The sequence below is a fragment of the Phragmites australis genome, chromosome 22, assembly GCF_958298935.1.
Source record: "Phragmites australis chromosome 22, lpPhrAust1.1, whole genome shotgun sequence".
Classification (NCBI taxonomy): domain Eukaryota; kingdom Viridiplantae; phylum Streptophyta; class Magnoliopsida; order Poales; family Poaceae; genus Phragmites; species Phragmites australis.
This window is the reverse complement of record NC_084942.1, coordinates 18,870,276-18,889,341: the sequence shown is the minus strand read 5'-3', so window position 1 is coordinate 18,889,341 and position 19,066 is coordinate 18,870,276. Positions and strand designations below refer to the sequence as shown.

General features: G+C 45.9%; 3 protein-coding genes and 4 non-coding genes across 7 annotated transcripts; 6 read left to right on the top strand and 1 right to left on the bottom strand.

The window, feature by feature from the left end:
• The first annotated feature begins 10 nt into the window (after window positions 1–10).
• LOC133904710 (heat shock 70 kDa protein 4) lies at window positions 11–4,073 on the top strand. The gene is made up of 2 exons (XM_062346200.1): window positions 11–323; window positions 2,138–4,073. The coding sequence occupies exons 1-2, from the start codon at window positions 110–112 to the stop codon at window positions 3,871–3,873; spliced, it is 1,950 nt and encodes a 649-aa protein (XP_062202184.1). The 5' UTR covers window positions 11–109; the 3' UTR covers window positions 3,874–4,073.
• On the top strand, window positions 1,148–1,254 carry LOC133905615 (small nucleolar RNA Z194). Its single transcript, XR_009907666.1, has one exon. It is a non-coding gene; the product is annotated as a small nucleolar RNA Z194 (small nucleolar RNA).
• Window positions 1,440–1,521, top strand: LOC133905617 (small nucleolar RNA Z195/SNORD33/SNORD32 family). The gene has a single exon (XR_009907668.1). It is a non-coding gene; the product is annotated as a small nucleolar RNA Z195/SNORD33/SNORD32 family (small nucleolar RNA).
• On the top strand, window positions 1,619–1,702 carry LOC133905620 (small nucleolar RNA Z196/R39/R59 family). The gene has a single exon (XR_009907671.1). It is a non-coding gene; the product is annotated as a small nucleolar RNA Z196/R39/R59 family (small nucleolar RNA).
• LOC133905618 (small nucleolar RNA F1/F2/snoR5a) lies at window positions 1,764–1,906 on the top strand. Its single transcript, XR_009907669.1, has one exon. It is a non-coding gene; the product is annotated as a small nucleolar RNA F1/F2/snoR5a (small nucleolar RNA).
• A 3,070-nt stretch (window positions 4,074–7,143) lies between the features above and the next one.
• LOC133904358 (dof zinc finger protein DOF5.1-like) lies at window positions 7,144–9,567 on the top strand. The gene is made up of 2 exons (XM_062345826.1): window positions 7,144–7,899; window positions 8,262–9,567. Exons 1-2 carry the CDS (start codon window positions 7,849–7,851, stop codon window positions 9,186–9,188), a joined length of 978 nt encoding a protein of 325 aa, XP_062201810.1. The 5' UTR covers window positions 7,144–7,848; the 3' UTR covers window positions 9,189–9,567.
• Window positions 9,568–13,084: 3,517 nt separating this feature from the next.
• Window positions 13,085–18,862, bottom strand: LOC133904423 (protein spotted leaf 11-like). The gene is made up of 4 exons (XM_062345928.1): window positions 18,465–18,862; window positions 15,424–15,540; window positions 14,894–15,328; window positions 13,085–14,803 (listed from the first exon to the last, which is right to left on the bottom strand). The coding sequence occupies exons 1-4, from the start codon at window positions 18,762–18,764 to the stop codon at window positions 13,610–13,612; spliced, it is 2,046 nt and encodes a 681-aa protein (XP_062201912.1). The 5' UTR covers window positions 18,765–18,862; the 3' UTR covers window positions 13,085–13,609.
• Window positions 18,863–19,066: the final 204 nt, after the last annotated feature.

The window sequence follows — 19,066 nt, the reverse complement described above, 5'->3', positions numbered from 1 at the left end:
CCTTCCGGCGGCCATCTCTACTCCTCTCAAAACCCTAGTCCTCAACCCGCGCCGCCAATCCGCCTCGCTCCTGTTCCGCATCTCCGCCTCACCGACCACCGGAGCAGAGATGGCGGGGAAGGGCGACGGGCCGGCGATCGGCATCGACCTGGGCACGACCTACTCGTGCGTGGGCGTGTGGCAGCACGACCGCGTCGAGATCATCGCCAACGACCAGGGGAACCGGACCACGCCGTCCTACGTCGCGTTCACCGACTCCGAGCGGCTCATCGGTGATGCGGCGAAGAACCAGGTCGCCATGAACCCCATCAACACCGTCTTCGGTGAGCTCCGCCCTCGTTTCTTCGCTTACCCTTCCTCCCGGCCTAGATCATTTTGCTCTGTACTCTTAGATCCGTTTGCTTTGAAGCGATTCGGTCTGCTAGATCTATTGCGGTTTAGCCGGATCTGAGGTAATGATAGATTTGCCGGATGGTCTCGTTCAGATCCGTAGTAGGTGTAGAGTTGTGTTTGCTAGGATCTGAACCCGTTAAATGACTTGTGCTAGCTACTTATAGCTTGTCCTTCTGTAACTTTGTTCCGATCTGGTTTAGTTGACTCAGATCTGTCACTAGTAGTTGAGTAAGCTTGCAATCGGGTCTGGCGATCCAGATCCATTATTTTCGAAGACTTAGTTGCCTGACACGCGCTCTGATGCCAGCTCATTTTTCTAGTATACTTGCCATGATCGTTTATGACCTGTTGTCTTTCCGTAGATCTTTGCAATGGTTTGCTTCAGATGGTAGTATTTGATCCCGTGTTGCTCTATGATCTGTTAATTTTGAACAGCTGTAATCTTAGGTTAGGGCCTGCATAACTTGATACTTTTGTTTTAGCAAGAATGTTTCTTATTTATTATGCTTGTAAATGATGTTTTAAACTTTGTTATTATCTCCGTGATGCATATTCTTCAACAAATTGCTATGATGAACCGATGAATGGTGGATTAAAATGAGCTGTCATCTACTTTCGCATTCCTGTAGTTAACACGATGATAGTTTGGTTTCCATGTCATAAGCAGTCAATTAGTCAAAATGTTCTTGCTATCTATTGATTCTATTTTGCTGTTTATAATGCGTTTTCTCAGATGTTTAGTAAATCTTGAGATGTCAGATTGATGGTGAAATAATTACCCTATGCGCTTTATTCCACTGATTCTAATATGATGGAAAGCCATTTTACAATAGCTTTTGTGGTTTTCAATCTGAAATATCTACATCTCAAAGATTTTCCATGAATTTTTTTACTTTGCCTTTTCAACTTTTTTTTATCATGCTATAATAGTATTTGTTGTTTTGATCTTCCATTCATTATAATGTTATGTTCACTAGCTTTTAGACCTTTGGAATTGTATATAGTCTTCTCTTTGGTTTATGGAATTTGTTTATTTAAAAAGTAATGGGAGAAGTGATGAGATCATATCCACACGAGATATCTGCATTCATTATGATGAACACATCATGCACTACCATCTGATCTCCAATCCTTATTTTTTGACATTTTCACAAGAAAACTTTTGGTCGTTTTTGTAATTCTTGAAAAAAGAGCAGAAACTATGTAAGTGGTGACATAGTTGATGTGCAATCTGTGATGCAAGTATTCCCATTTCTTGAATCGCAATGATTATTACAATCAAAATCACCATCTTTCGGTTGAGATTGTATAACTAATACATGCTATTGTCTTAGATAGCTATTGTTTGATGTATGTGTCATTTTTAGAGTCAGTGCCATATGGTATCTGATGCTCAATCTCATTTTTTTTTGATTTTGTGTCTCGAAGCATGGCAGAGATTGAGTGGGAACAGATCTTGCGACACTGGTCACTCCTTTATGAGCTTCCGGTTACTATATACCTGTTTACATGCCTTTGTTTCTGAACAATTCCTTTGGCGTGTTATGTGGTATGCATGCTTAGGGAGTGTTTGCTATGTCATCCTGATTATAACAATTCCCTTATTTGATGTTATTTTTTAACCTATCGTTTTCAAATTTGTTAAAATTGTGACTTGGGTATTATTGTCATTGTGATTTCTTTTCTAAAGTCATAGCTTGATATTATTGTCATTGTGATTTCTGACACAATTGCTATCATGCAGATGCCAAGCGTCTCATTGGCAGAAGGTACAGTGATTCTTCTGTCCAGAGTGATATTAAGCTCTGGCCCTTCAAGGTGATATCTGGACCTGGTGAGAAGCCAATGATTATTGTTCAGCACAAGGGTGAAGAGAAGCAGTTTGCAGCTGAAGAAATCTCCTCTATGGTTCTCATCAAGATGCGTGAGATTGCTGAAGCTTACCTTGGCAGCACTATCAAGAACGCTGTTGTCACAGTTCCTGCCTACTTCAACGACTCACAGAGGCAGGCCACCAAGGATGCTGGGGTAATTGCTGGTCTCAATGTGTTGCGTATCATCAATGAGCCAACAGCTGCTGCTATTGCATACGGTCTTGACAAGAAGGCTACCAGTGTTGGTGAGAAGAATGTCCTCATCTTTGACCTCGGAGGTGGTACCTTTGATGTCTCCCTTCTCACCATTGAGGAGGGTATCTTTGAGGTCAAGGCCACTGCTGGAGACACTCATCTTGGTGGTGAGGACTTCGACAACAGGATGGTCAACCACTTTGTCCAGGAGTTCAAGAGGAAGAACAAGAAGGACATCACTGGCAACCCGAGGGCTCTTCGGAGGCTGAGGACAGCTTGTGAGAGAGCGAAGAGGACCCTCTCTTCCACTGCCCAGACCACCATTGAGATTGACTCGCTGTATGAGGGCATTGACTTCTACTCAACCATCACCCGAGCCAGGTTTGAGGAGCTCAACATGGACCTGTTCAGGAAGTGCATGGAGCCTGTGGAGAAGTGCCTCAGGGATGCCAAGATGGACAAGAGCACTGTGCACGATGTTGTCCTTGTTGGTGGATCCACCAGGATTCCCAGAGTGCAGCAGCTTCTCCAGGACTTCTTCAACGGCAAGGAACTCTGCAAGAACATCAACCCTGATGAGGCTGTTGCTTACGGAGCTGCTGTCCAGGCTGCCATCTTGAGCGGTGAGGGCAACGAGAAGGTGCAGGACCTGCTTCTGTTGGATGTCACCCCGCTTTCCCTTGGTTTGGAGACTGCCGGAGGAGTGATGACTGTCCTGATCCCGAGGAACACCACCATCCCCACCAAGAAGGAGCAGGTGTTCTCCACCTACTCGGACAACCAGCCTGGTGTGCTGATCCAGGTGTACGAGGGTGAGAGGACCAGGACCCGTGACAATAACCTCCTTGGCAAGTTCGAGCTCTCTGGCATCCCTCCTGCTCCACGTGGTGTCCCCCAGATCACGGTCTGCTTCGACATTGATGCTAACGGCATCCTGAACGTGTCTGCGGAGGACAAGACCACCGGCCAGAAGAACAAGATCACCATCACCAACGACAAGGGCCGGCTGAGCAAGGAGGAGATCGAGAAGATGGTGCAGGACGCTGAGAAGTACAAGTCTGAGGACGAGGAGCACAAAAAGAAGGTTGAATCCAAGAACTCGTTGGAGAACTATGCCTACAACATGCGCAACACGATCAAGGACGAGAAGATCGCGTCCAAGCTCTCCGCAGAGGACAAGAAGAAGATCGAGGACGCCATTGACCAGGCCATCCAGTGGCTGGACGCCAACCAGCTAGCGGAGGCCGACGAGTTCGAGGACAAGATGAAGGAGCTGGAGAGCCTCTGCAACCCCATCATCGCCAAGATGTACCAGGGTGCTGGCGCTGACATGGGCGGCGCAGGGGGCATGGACGAGGACACTCCGGCAGGCAGTGGTGGCCCCGGTCCCAAGATCGAGGAGGTCGACTAAACGCGATATCACCTTGTCCTCCGTTCTGCAGCAGTGGTAAGGATCTGCTGCGACGAGTTATCTTCTGCTGTATCCCTCTTATCTATGGTGGTTATTTTTGGACGCCGTGATTATGGCCGGTTTGTAGTGTCAGTAAGGTGAACCTGCTATCTTGTGACTTTATTGTTGGAACCCAAGTAATTCGATATTCGGCTTCGGTAGCTGAATAGCCTTTTCTTGCCGCGTTCGGCTGCTTTTAAATTAACAGTGGTGATACTTCTGAACCTGTACCTGTTTTTTAGCCTTGGCTTCCTTAGCGTGCTAATCACATGCTCAACCGAATGTGACGTGCCGCGGTGGGTGCCGAATGTGACGTGTAGATTCGCGCCGTTTGCTGCTGGTCTTCGCTCGCCGCCTTTGTTTGGTTCGTCGGCTGGACGGGCGGTCGGTGTCCTGCTCCTGCTCCTCGAACGCTCAAGGGTCTGTCGGTCAAGAGCTGCTCCGAGCTTGCCGTCCCTTGGCCACGAAGCGAGCCGGCACCGCCGGCCACCGCGATGCGATCCAGTGCTCGGTCAGGCGAGAGCTTTTCCTTGCCCTGGACGACGGGCAGCGGCGCTTTAGCCGAATCTGCCCCGGCACCGTCACCAGCACGGGCCAAAGCTGCCGCCTCGGGGTCCGCGCGATGGGACGGGAAGGAGCAGCAGCTGTGTGCTGTAGCCATCACAACAGAAACGCACCGCATCGCCTCACATGGGGCGACTCTTTCTTTAGTCGGTTCGCTGCTTTTTCCTCTCTGGCTCCCGGTCTCGCCATCTTTGACTGCATTTTTCTTGGAACAGGCTGGGAATGGAGAAATCTTCAGGGCCAAGATACACACTCGCTGCCACACTGATGCAGCCTGCTGCTTCGGTGATCCCTCGTCGCGCACGCACTTGCTGGCGTTCCCGTTGGAGTACGTGCTTCCTGACGCCGCGATATCGGCTTTGTTCCTTCGCCTGAATTTCTGGTGATGGCCGCAACTCAGAATCGTTGTTCTCATCAACGTGGCTCGCCTGAATTTCGTAGATTTCTAAGGGATCGATTTTCGACGGTCGTTATTGCCGTTGGGTTGAGTTCTTTTCATCGTGGAAGCATATAAGCTAGATTTCAGGTGGACTAAGCAATCACTGCAACGATCTCTCAAGTTAAGCTTGGTCGAGTTTGCTTAACCATGTGGGTTCGGCACTTTGACCCCGAGAGAAATTTCCTTTTTAACACTCGATTGAAACTTCTCTTCCTTCTTGCCGCTGGAGGGGGTTCTGGGCCCACATTTCAGTGAGATAGTAGCTAAGTGCCAAAACGGAAATGAAAATTTGGAAAGCAGATAAATAAAAAGAAAGCTAATTATGGGGAACATGCGAGGAGCCGGATGTGTGCGGCTCGCTTTACAAGCGAGCACGGCGGTCGGCTATGGCTGGGCCCCTGTCTTCATCGTCTGGACCACACCGGCCGGCCGGAGCGCAAGCCGGAGGCTTCAACTTGAATGGCACCGAATTCAGCATTGCAAAACATAGATGCGCGCCCGCGTCTGCTGAATTCCGGAAGTGACCTAAGCTCAGCTGGATGATGACAATTGTTAGGAGTAGTAACCTATATTTAATAGTAATATATAGAGTACATGATACTACGTATAAAAGATTTCAGTAACCTAATCTATATGTAATGGATAAAGACTATATATTTCTAACACTACTCTCTCAATTGCAAGACATATGCAATAATGTTGCATTTGAAAGATATAACACTAAATAATAAACATTGACTAATAAAAAAAATTGCCTCTTCAAAGTCGTCGTAGAGTGGAGTCTTGCAATTCTGTCGAATCAAATCGAAAAAGTGCAATACAAAGCATATGAGTAGAGTTGTGATGATGACAATAGAAAAATGCTCTTGGTAAAAAATCGTAACAAAGCAATGTCGAGTAGCAAGATAATAGACGTAAATTGTCACTAAAGCTATAGAAAAACCAAGACGACAAAATAATATCCTAGATAAAAAAAGTAGCAATAGACGACAAATAAAGTCGTCACAAAAACTACAAAGAGACCTAGATGGTATAGTTGCATCAAGAATGGCGGGGAAAGGAAGAGACTAAATAACGAAGGAATATGTAGACTCTCACGGTATAGAAGAACTCAAAGTGAGACTGAAACTTGGATGGACGCAATAGAAAAGCAAATACTAAAGCTTGACGCAAAAGAAGCTAGCAGCATATATAGCACAAAAACACAGCCTAGGACAACAGCAGCAGCACACAACAAATCAAAAAACTAGCAGCCTACCAGATCGTAGCAAAATCCATATGGCAACCAACAGAGCGTGATGTGACAAGCGACGACGTACAACTCTCAACAGTGATGCGAAGCTCCGTGCCAAAGTAAGACGATGGGATCCAAAGGAGCATGAAGATTAACAGGAAGAGAGAACTCTTCAATGGATCCAAGCAGGAGCAACAACAACGGATCTATTAAAAAAACAGAGCAGAGTAGCTTCGCGTAGTTGAATCACGCACGACGAGTAATTACCAGGTGGATGAACAATGGAAGACGAATGTTATCCTAGCAGATGAACAATACCAAGGTGAACAGAGAGAGAAAGTCGGCGTCAGCATGTGGCTGGATCAAGACAAGTTATAGCATAAAAAACTACCTCTAATATCATATTAGGAATAACAACTTGTATTTTCAATAATAATCTAACCTATGTGTAATAAATAAAAACTATAAAATAGTAGCTCTATGAGGATATGGTCCAAATCAAGAAGAACTAGGAACTACTTGCATCAATTTGTATGCATTCATGCATGCTACGGTTGAAGATTGATTTGGACTTTTGAAAGGGGGACAACCAGTGACGGATCCATCAGGGGTTAGGGGCTCAAGCCCTCTAACCCTCGGCACACTTAAGAGTCTCTTTCAATTTTTGGTTATGGAAGAGGAAGGAGAAAAGATAGAAGGAGCAAAAAAAAGAAGGGAAGAAGGAAAAAGATAGAGAGCCCCTGACTCTTAGCTCTGGATCACCACTTAAGGCAGCCATGCATGCATACACTGGCCTGTTCAGCACAGTTTTCAGCTCGAGCAAAATCCAATTTTGGCGGGGAAATCCAGTTCAATCACAGTATCTGCTAACTTACTCATAATATGTTGCAGAATCTTACTTTTTGGCACACCTTCTGTTTTCTCTGTCGAAATATGACTGAAGCAAAAGTGTACCGGACCGGGGGGGGGGGGGCGGATGACAACTGATTCTCTCACTCTAGCTCTGTTACTTACCATTGTTTATGCAAAGTAATCCGTACATGCATAATCAAGTAAACATGAGTACATCCGTACATGCATAAGAATAATATAATTCTACCAGCTCGGGGTGGGCCCACCGAACAAACACTGGGTCGTCAAGCTCAGGCTGCAGGCAGGCTCCAAGACCAGACCAGCACGCGAGGTGTATAAATACCGGGCAGCAGGAGGGGAGGGGCCTTCACTTCGCTTCATCTCATCTTCTTCATTCCGATCCCATTCCATAGCGTGCTGGATCCCTCCCTCCCTTTGGCTGGTACCTGGTGGTGCTGTCCATGTCTCCTCCTACTGCACACTGATCTCTCTCTCTCTCTCTCCCCTACTGTTAGGGTTTGCCATGGCCATCTCCTTTTCCGAGTCACCTTTTACTCTCTGATGACTCATGACGTTCATCACCACTAGCTCTAGCTATACCTCAGCACCCTCTATCTCTCTTTACCTCTGTCTGTCTCTTGCACTGTTCTTAGGTAGCTCCAGCTCGTTCTCTCTTAGCAGCTAAGGAATGCTACATAAATTATAAAAGACACCACTTGAGGTCCACGGGCAGAGGAAAGGAAAGTTGTGGTTTCCCTCTCCTCTCTCTCTTCTGAAACTAGTCTCTCATAAAGTAGTACTCGGAAGAAAGAGAGAAGAAAAAGAGGCTTGCTCATCTCACAGCATTATGGTTTTCTCCTCGCTCCCATTCTTCCTAGACCCTCCGAATTGGGGCCAGGTAATCACTTCTTCTTCTTCTTCTTCTTCTTCCATCCGTTTTGACATTCAATACTGTTAATTTCGACATATACTCACTGATATGTACATGTGTGTGTGCATCAGCACAAGCATGCAGTTCATCATATCTTTTTTTAATCTTTGTTTCCACGTTTATGTTTTGAGAGAATCTTAGTTTCTAATATTAATCTCAAAGTTTTGTTAATTGATCACAATTTTGTTTACTACCTTTATTCATGCCCAATTGATCTGAGCGTATGCATAAAGGCATCATTCTAAGCATGTTCTTCAGTTCTTGAATATACCATGGATACTTTAAAGTTTACTCTTTATTAATTGCGCCTCCTTTGATTTTCTATACAGATGCAGACACAGCAGCAGCCACTTCAGTGTCTCCTCGGCGGCAGCGGCGGCGGAAGCGATCACAACCACCTGATGCCTCCGCCGACCGGCCTGGCGCCGCTGCCGGGCGGTCCTGCTGACACGGCCGCAAGCGCTCCGGCAGGCGGAAGCTCATCCACCTCTCTGCAGACCGCCGGGGCGCAGCCGCGCCCGGCCGTGTCAATGTCGGAGCGCGCCCGGCTGGCCCGCGTGCCGCTCCCGGAGCCCGGCACGCTCCGGTGCCCGCGCTGCGACTCCAGCAATACAAAGTTCTGCTACTTCAACAACTACTCGCTCTCGCAGCCGCGCCACTTCTGCAAGGCGTGCCGCCGCTACTGGACGCGCGGCGGCGCGCTCCGCAGCGTGCCCGTCGGCGGCGGGTGCCGCCGCAACACCAAGCGCTCCAGCAAGAAGTCGTCCCGCGGCCAGGGCGGAACCAGCGCGGGCGCCAACCCCGCCACGTCGTCGTCCTCCACCACCTCCACCACGGCCACCACCACCACCACGAGCGCCACCGCGGCGGCCGAGGTCCTCGCCAGCATGCAGGCCCAGTTTCCTCACCTCGGCTTCCCGCCCGCCGCAGCCACCGCCGCGCTAGAGGCGTCGCTGGAGGGCTACCACCACTACCTGCCATTCCAGATGCAGCCGCCGTCGTTCCTGCAGCAGGGCCTGCACGGGTACCATTTGGGCGACGGCGACGGCGGCGTCCTCGCCGACGGGTTCCCCAGGGGCGTCGCGTCGGGGTTGCTCGCGCAGCTCGCCGCGGTCAAGATGGAGGAGCACGGCAACGGCGGCGTCGCCGCCTCACATGAGCAGTACTGGCCCGGCAACGGCGGCGGCGGCGGCAGCGGGTGGCCGGCGGAGTTCCTGTCAGGGTTCAGCTCGTCGTCGTCGGGGAATGTGTTGTGAGCTGCATGCATGAGACCGTCCTGCTGGATGCATGGGCCATGCATGCATGGAGATGCTGCTGAAGCTGAACTGGGTCACCCTGAGTAATTTAGTTTTAGGGTTTATGTGGCTTGGAGACTTAATCGGACTTGTGTTCTTCAATTAGGCTGTTGATCTTGTGTTGGGGTTTACCGTTTACGTGCTCTTTTTTTTTTCTTTTTTCTTTTGAGTTAAGATGGTTAATGTCTTGTAGTTGGTAGTTTGCATGTAGTGAAAAATGCACGTGTTAATTCATGGCATGAAGGGTGATATGTGTTGAGTTACTTAACTATATACTATGCTTAATTACATGAGAACCTGGTTATAGTTGTACTAGTACAAGATCAAAATTTTACATGTGTGTTTGGATGACCTCTTGTTGGTTATGTTGTGAACAATGAATGGTTATGTCCTTGTGTTAAAATTTTAAAATGTGACATCTTGGCGGTTAAGACGGGAGATTTCGGGAAATCTTGTTGTAGTTTTTTTTGAAAAAATAATTCGTTGTTCCATCATTGAGAGAGGACAATAGCAAGTCTACAATTGATCAGTGTGTTAGGTTGAAGACATTTTCTTCGTGCCAGGTCTTGTCAAGCTAAACGTGGGTAAGTCTTTATATGATAACGAAGTTTCTCGATTGTACTCGATATGGTTTATTAAGATTATGATGCAACGCAGCTACAATACTTATTTCACCAGACAATAGCTAGCAAACCAAACAAATCTTTGGTCACCAAACTCATCGATTTCCGTGCATGAATCCTGCAAGATGATTCTTATGTGTGAATATTTAGTCTTATCAGCATTCTAGATTCTCTAGCTAGTATAAATATACAAGTAGTAGTAACGAACTCCAATTATCTGGTTATGTTACGGTATTCCGAGAGTTGCCGCTGCGTGCACAATCTGTCCCAACTGCAAATAGTGAAAGCACTCGATCGATCACATAATTAGCAGCTAATATTTATTCCTAAGATCCCAATAATAAACTATGATGCCTCTCCTGTTCCTCGTGATCTTCGCTGCGTAGTTATATATGTCCCCTGCGATCCTTTATCTTGATGTTGGCGATGATGATGACTATGATCTTAATCCGATCAGATTAAACAATTCATCAGAGATCAGAGATCAGAGATGCATCTACACAAATTAGCTATAGAGAGAGAGAGAGAGAGAGAGAGAGAGAGAGACTTTTATGTGGGGAATGTGCTTCCAAGATTTGCATGTCTCGCTCTTCAGATAATGGTGGTACATTCACGATGATATGTTAATATATGTGTACGTCCATTTGATCAGATCTAGATATCGTATATAATTTTCACAATGCAGCCTCTAGAATGTAAAAAAAGATAACTGTAAACAAGCAAGTCTAAGCAGTCAATGTCAGTGCTTGCTGCAGGCGAAGAACTGATCAAAACTTCAAAAGAAGACGTCCTTGAAAATACAATACATATAACTTTTAGATGCATATACATAGAGACGTTTTTTAAGATAAAATAGGATTGAAGGACATGGACTGAAAACACTTGAAATTGCAATGGCCGAGGAGGTGACATGAAATTCCGGGCACTCGATGAGGTGATCGGTGATGAATATAATTTCTTTCCGATCGTTTCAAATGATTATGGCGTCGATCGATCCATCTGCTAGCTCACACCAATCAGGTAGCTAGTCACTGACCGATAGATGTGTATTGGACTAGACCTGGCTTAATTGGTATATATATTGTAAAGGTGTAGACAGGCAGAGATGTCTTAACAGAATGATCACTTCACTTGCTCATGTGAGCCATGTTTGGTACATGGAAAGTGATGCAAAAGCATATTTTTATACAACATAAACACCATTGCTTGAAATCAGCTTTGAGCTGGTATGAGATGTGTGGCTCTATTATGTGCGTTTTCCAAATCATGTTTATAACAGACACGTACGCTGATATACATAATTGTTTCCATTAGTGGTTGTGGCAACATTCACCGACCAGAAATGTGACAAATTTGAAGGCATAGGATTCACCAGAAATGATTGGGTTAACTGAGCTTAATGTAATGTGTGGTGAATGATGCTGCTGCAGTCATCATCAGAGGGAATATGGGGCTCTTTTAGAGATCTGCTTTTGCCAACTCCAATGCAGTCTACCACATATTCTCCCTCTCCTCTCTTCTCCTGCGGTCCTCCTCTAGGGAATAAAGCAGCACAGCCTCCAGCCTATGCAAAATATCACATCAAAGAAAGAGAAAGAGGCCAGCCCCTGCCCTCCGGGCCCACACCCTATCCACCTCACACAGATCACACACGATGATGGCATCTGCTCCTGCATTGTTTTCTTCTTTCCTTAGAGCATCAACAGCAGATATGTTGGAAGAGACAATGTGCTGACAAAAGCTGAAGGCTGGAAGTTTGCTAACTCAGGTGCACATGCTTTGGAGTTTACTGCCTTGGGTACTTGGGTTGCTGGTAGCTAGGTTTGTATCACCAAGATTCACTCTGATCAAAGCATGGGAAACCCTACTGCACACTTCATTTTAGACCCCGGAGTGCAGCTAGTGAATGTTTCGCGAGGAGTTCCGCGTGAATTTCATACGAAAATTACAGTAACAGCACAGTAATTCAGTAGAAATCGATCAAATTTCGTTAAATTTTCAAATTCTTTGAATTTTGAATTAAATTTAACCGAAAAAACGATCGATTTATGAATATGGTGTTGACCGAATCGGCCGGTAACGACGATAACCAAGCGGTTACCGACGAGTTTGTGAACCCTGTTTAGGACTAGGTGAGGAATTCAAACCGTAGCTTAGCTAGTTACCGGCCAGTTTTAACATGACAACAAACCGTGCTAGTTTTAGACGTTTCTGTAACTCTAAAATAATTGTAAGATCTAGTGATCTACCATTACCAATTAATCTCCTTAGCCTCATGTTGCTCCCCAATCTCCCTTTCCCCATAAAATACACAATAAACCAGTCAAAAAAGAAGGCAACAGTACACCGAGACCAAATAGAAGCCTATGGCAGGGCTGTTGCAGGGAGCACGAACTCCGATGCATACCGGCCGATGACTGCGGTTGTCAGACAGGGAGATGCCTGCTTGCGACAAAAACAAAAGGTGCAACCAAACAATTCCTTTTTTTTCTCCCTTCTTCTCTTTTCATGAGCTCGATCTCTGAATCTGAAATAGGTGATCTGGTCCGGTCTTGTAAAGCTTCAGCTTCAAGTTTTGTATCCGTTCAGAAGTTGTCATGTGACAGCCTATGCTCGACGCCTTTGCGAGCGTGTTTGATTGTGTCAGAAATTCAGATATGTTGGACTGCCAGGTGTTGTTGCAAGCGCTCAAAGATACGTATATGGACAAATCGAGCGCATGTTATTTCATCAAGGAGTTAAGAAGGCAGATCTATAGATGTGGAGATTTGTTAGCAAGTTTTGCAAGGACGAGTTGTGGTATAGAGGTTCTATTACTTCACTCTCCAGATTGTATCACAGCGGTAATCGCTGCGTATTGTAACCCTGTTCATGAGTAATAACACTCTTTTATACCTGAAAAAAATAAGAAATTCAGAATGTGGCATGTAGAAATCTAGGTGCTAGCAGGACTTTTGACCCTACGGAGCATGGACTCTCCTAGTCTCGTAGTCCTCGATGTATGTGTGCTTCTCTTGGAAACGTCATCGGAGATGTTTGCAAGAATCTGTTTGAAACACAAATATTTCACATGAATTTGACATAAAACTATTCAACTTCCACGTGGATGAGAAAATTTCCCGCATTTCAAGTAGGGTATAATACCATATACTGCCAGTGTTGGAATCACAAATGCATATGGGCCATTATATAAATTCTGAAACTAGCAGCAACATGCAGTTGTAAGCAACAATATTTACTGATTCAATCCGCCACTAGAACTTCTCTTTTATATAAATTATCACAGAAAAACCTTGGATTATGTGGCTACATGACATTTGGAGCTGCATATTTAGTAGACTGTACACATCTCAACGTTCTGGGCTACTTTACATATCCAGAAACAGACAGAGTGACCGGAGCTTCAGCATACATGCATGGAAGAGGCAGATGGATCGTCACTGATTTGAATTGCGAACCCGATAGTAGAACAACAACAACAACAAAGCCTTTTAATTCCAACCATGTTGGGGTAGGCTATCATCTCCATAATAGTGGCCGGGTTTTTACATTGGCTCGCCAAGCCTAGCCTATCACAAACCTCCTCCTTTACCTGGGCTTAGGGCCAGCTATGTTGAAAACATAGACAGGGTTCGGCCATGTTGATAGTAGAACCTTGTAAAAACTCTCAGTCAGCACGAATCACGGATCCGGAAGCAAAGTGACTCAGATACTACTCGTTCAACCTTTCGGTGGTATTGCGGTGATGACATATCATCATCATGCAACCGTAGGATATTGAGGTGCAGGACTGTCCAATTGTTCAGGGATATCAGTCTCTTGGACTGGTTCAGGGGCCTGAGGGAGGGCCTGTGCCGATGCCTGCAGCTGGGCTTCCTTTTCCTCTTGTTGCTGAACCAAGAATCTGCTCATTCGCTCGAGCAGCTGCACTGCCTTCCTCTTTCCTCTTTCTGTGCCATTCAGCGCCAGCTCCCGCAGAGGGACCATGATCCCGCACTCCTGTGCACGAGTCAAATGCTTAAGCTGTTGCTCACCACTGCAAAGATGCAACATCACAGCTGCAGAATTCTCTCTATTTCTCGGTGACCCACTTCCAATCATCTCCACAAGCACAGGGACAGGCTCTGCTGCCCCAATCGCTGCCTTCCCCTCAGGGTGGCTGGACAGTATTGAGAGTATTGCCATAGCCTCGTCCATGAGAGCTCCCGTGGGGTTTGTCACCAGCCCCATGATGAGCGGCACAAGACCAGCTCGTATCGCACGACCCTTGTTCCCTTGGTAAATGCACAAGTTGAATAGAGCAGCTGCTGCGTCCTTCTTCCCCCGCTGGCTGCCCTCACTTAACAAAACTACAAGGGCAGGGATAGCCCCTGTTCCCCCAATTGTTACTTTGTATTCATCGATCACTGAGAGACTAAAAAGCGTGGCTGCAGCATTCTCCCGTGCCTCCATGCTGCCATTCTTCAGAACATGAACTATGCTCGGCACAGCACCACAGGATATGATGCTTGCCTTATTATCCTCATGTATGGAGAGGTTCAGAAGTGCAGTAACAGCATGTTCTTGAGTCCGCAGGTCAGATGACGACAGTAGACTCAATAGTAAGGGAATGGCACCAGCCTCAGCAATGCAGATCCGGTTGTTTGCATTCCGCTTTGCTAGGAGGCGAAGCTCTGCAGCAGCTGACCTCTGCTCCTCAGGATCTGGGGAGCATAACTTGGACAGAAGAGCATCGATGTTAGCACGTTCGCTCGAAGAGCATGCGGACATAGGCTTGTTAGTCTGCGCCAAGCGCTTGGGTGGCTCAATCCTGTTGGCTTCACACCACTGGGCGATAAGACTTCTAAGAACGTAGTTTGGTGTCAATGTCGTGTTTGCCATCCTCTGTTGTGTAGTTGGGCAAGTGTGATGCCCAGAAGCTAGCCATTTCTCGATGCATGCCCGCTCATAGGTCTGCAAATTGATAAACAAAACACATATCAGGATATGTATTAAAGTTGCATTGTACTTTGAGTATGAAAGAATTGAATTAGATATAGCCACCTGGCCAGTAGCAACAATAACAGGATCTTTCATCAGCTCAAGAGAAATTGGACACCGAAACTCATCAGGAATGGTTACAGGTCTTGGATCCCCGTTGGAATCCATTAGCTTAGAAGCTATTGGTGGGCCCATCTCAGGGTTCTGAGTTTGCACGAAATCCTTGATCTTCTTCAGTAGCATTGACATTTTCTCAATGTGTTCTCCTGGGTCCTGACCACCGCCAGATGCCACCATCTCATGCAAAGCAAGAGATTCTTGTGTGAGATCGGTTATGGTCATCAGGTGTAACTTCTCTGACAATCTTTCAAGGATAGCCGGTTCAGCACTTGGGTTGTAGCTCTTGTTATATAGAGACAACAGGTCATTGTAGAACTCATCATCAGGCATATCAACCCGTTCCTTTGCTCTTTTGAGCTGTGCATGTACTAACTCAACCTGGAGAGTGATTTTGTTAAGTATCTCCTGGATTTAAGTGCTTAACAATAACAACAATAGCAATTGATTCTTTTCAGTTGTGCTATTAATGTTACCTGCTCTCTAACTTCATCTGATATATCCAATTTATCGTATGGAAAATCACACAAAGCTTGCTCCAGCTGAGCAATTACTTCTTGAAACTTCTTCATTACATTATCCCTCTCAAAGACCTGCAAAGCACACACCAAAAGAAAACAGAAAGGAAATTTAACTAAGTAACTGGTTGGAATTTGGAAGGTGAGAACAGAAGAGTTGGTAGTGTTCTCAAAAGCATGCTCTCGAGAAGATGAACTATATGTCACAGGTTATTTCAAGGTCAACATGAAAATAGATATTGACAACAAAATGACAAGAACATCACTAGGCACTGTAAATAAATGTTTCAAGTTGTAAGATAAATGATTCAATAAATTTGTGGTTCAATGAGCAGATAGAATAAATAAACTATACTTTGTCTATCTTCTCACCGTGCTTTTAATATTTGTTAAAACAAAATAGAATATAAAAGAAATGGTGCAGCCCGTAGTCAGTAAACTAATCCATATTTTACACCATGCAACCCAACAATCGTCAAGTTCAAACTAAAAGAAAACATTTTGGGACAAATCTTAATAAGGAAAACCAATATGACAATACTTGTGCAGAAGAAACTGTGTTGCAAATCAATAGTCAACAACGGAAAACAAATTCCCATGCTCCATCAGTCAAACCATTTAGACTCATAGCAACAGAGGTGGTCCCCTAGTCTTGCCCCCTGGTTGACGAGCAGCATCCACTCGAGGTACTTCGTGCTTAAGGTACTGTTTTTAGTTTTTGATCTTATGAGAGAACAACTACTGAACTAATGTTGTTTGGGCAATCAGAACCAAGAGATCTTGAATAACTAATTATTTTGTGTATTTCTGTACAAAAGTTCCATGCTAGCTATTGAGCTTAGAAGGAAATTTTGGGACTTTGGTCAATGTGCTCAGCTAGCAGTGAGCAGAAAAAACCAAGACATTTACTATGCGCCATGACCAAAAAGTAGAAATGCCTCTTCAGAGTTCAGGCGTTTAAACAGTTGCTAGACTATACACGCGTCATGCTTAAAACCCAAAATTGGCTACAGAATGCTCCAAGAGGTTAAAATTATGATACAAACGAACAGGTAAAGATTGCAACTTTAACATAACACAGGATTAACAATACAAATGTTGCGGGCTTGGATTATTGGGGGAGGGAAGAGGAAGTGGCTGGCGGCCATGTGGCCGGCGGTGGCGCTGGGGGCAGCGGCTATGGCAGCAGTGGATGGAGGAAGAAGCGCAGCACTAGAGAGAGAGGGATATTCAGTGCATGTGAACAGTACCATGCCTTCCTGAGCCTTCAGGGTTGGCTACTTGTCAACCCTTGTGGATTCAAGAAGTAAAATTTGCAGAGAGAAGAATTAACTGAAACCATGAAATTTCTCAAGCCCAAAAAATCACAGGTAAAATCCTACACTATACTTAAGTAAAGAAATGTAATATTGCCCAACAAAAAGTCCCAGTTAAACAAGATCCTTAGTGTACGATGTCATTTTGTCGTATATTTGCACCAGCGTATATACATATATACATAGAAAAAAAGAAGAAAAGGAAAAGAGAGAGAAAAAAAAGAGAATAGGCGGGCCCAATTCCTTTTGGCCAGCCCGGCCCCTCTCCCTCTCTTTTCCCGGCCAGTGGTGCCCTTTTCACCACCGAGCTACAGAGGGGGGGGGGGGGGGGGAGAAGAGAGATCTAGAGAGGGGAGAATACAAGCCGGAGCACCATGGCCGCCGTTGCCCTTGCCAGTGGGTCCCTGCTGTGATGACCTGAATCTGACGACAGTCTTGCAGACTCGGAGATGACCTGAATCTGACGACTATTAGCGTAGCTTAATCGGAGGTTGCCCGAGAGACGGACGTAATTAACCAGAGGCTTCACGAGGCCACAGGAATTAGGACAAAGCAGTCGCCGGATCAGAAGATCTAGTCGGATAGCGTGTGCGTATGAGTATAGAGCAAAGTGTTGTAATCAATGAAACTTGTACTTTATAAGTTCGATAATGAATGAATAAAGTTCAGTATTTCTATTACATTGCTCTACTATTCTTTTGTATATTGTGTGTATATTGGCACGCCCGCAAATGATATATTCAAGTTATACACAATTCAAACGCGAGTTTTGGATCCGCGAAACATTTAATTTTTCATGGACTAGCAACATTCATAGGTGAAAGAAACTAATAATGGCACAGATGTAATGAAGGATTTAAGACATGGACAGTCAACATTTCAACAAGCAAACTAACAACCAAATTTGACCAGAAATAAGGGAAGAATCAGTACAAGCATTTATGTCACAGAAATGAGAAAGCTACAATCTTTTGTGGAACATGCTAACAAAGGCTGAAACATCTCAAGGTGACAAGTTTGACTCTTAATCCCAAATTCTTAGTGAACTGACCAAAGCAAGACAATACAAATTGCCCACGAACAAAAGATCACAGCTTTGACCAGAAGTCTAAACTGATAATATGAACACTATCTGGTAAGCCTACCAAATTACACGACAAGAGCAAAGGAATGATCATATTGCTCAACGAAATGATCCCCAATTTAATGACAATAATATGTCCCCAAAATGCAATGAAAAAAGTTACAAACTTACCTACCTGAATACATTGTATAACACATCATCACGCACAGGAAGCTACATAGTCGAAACACCGGCCCAATCTAAGAGCACAAACAGCTTTGATACTAACAGAGAAGGCAGCTAAAACTACAACCTCAGCAGTTCTTTTTACAAATTACAAATAACAAACAAGTCAAATTATACACTAGGTAGCACAACGGATGCTGCTGCTAATTTAACCAAGAATACAGAGGGCAGGTAGCTCAAAACCGCAATTTTGACTCAAGTATCTAAATTTACACGTTTCGTACAAAGTGAGTATAGCTTAAGGCTGCACTTTTTATCCAACACAAAATAATACTAGCAAATCATAATAAGTCCATCTCTGCTCACAAAGGCATCCAAGCATTACGAATCTAACAAAAACCAAGAACCGCTCCAGTACTAAGCAAAGCACATACCAAGAAGATCCTGCTCCCCTCGCGACCGAATCGGAGCAGCTCGAGCGCCTTCTCCAGCGCTTCGGCGAGCGGCGCCAGCGTCCGCTCCTCCTTCCCCTCATCCACGGGCGCCCGACGCGCCTCCCGGAGCTCCTCGGCGAAGGGCCCAAGGAGCCGAATCCGGCGGGACAGCGCCAGCAGCTGGCGCCGGTACGCGTTCCGGAACTCCCAGCCGCCCGATGCCACCGCCTCCACCGCTGCCGCCACCCTCTCCTTCGCGGCCTCCACCGTCGTCTCCCCCCTGCGGTCGCCGCCGGCCATGGCGATGAGGCGAGGCGAGGCAAGCTGCGAGCAGCTGCCGCGTGAAACGGATCGCGTCGGCTCGGCAGCTGCTGGTGGTAGGGGTGGTAAATACGGGCCAGAGGGGAGGGTGGTGGCGTCTTATTGGCTGTCCGCCGGGTCGCGTCGTTGCCCTCTCTTCCACGGCAGATTTTCGCGTCCGGTTGGGTTGGCTTCGGTGCGGGTGCACCGGCTGGCAGCCAACCGACCGACCCGGTCATCACTGACCGTGACTGGTTTGTCATGGAGGATTAGGTGAGGGAGGTAAAACTAATTCATGGAGG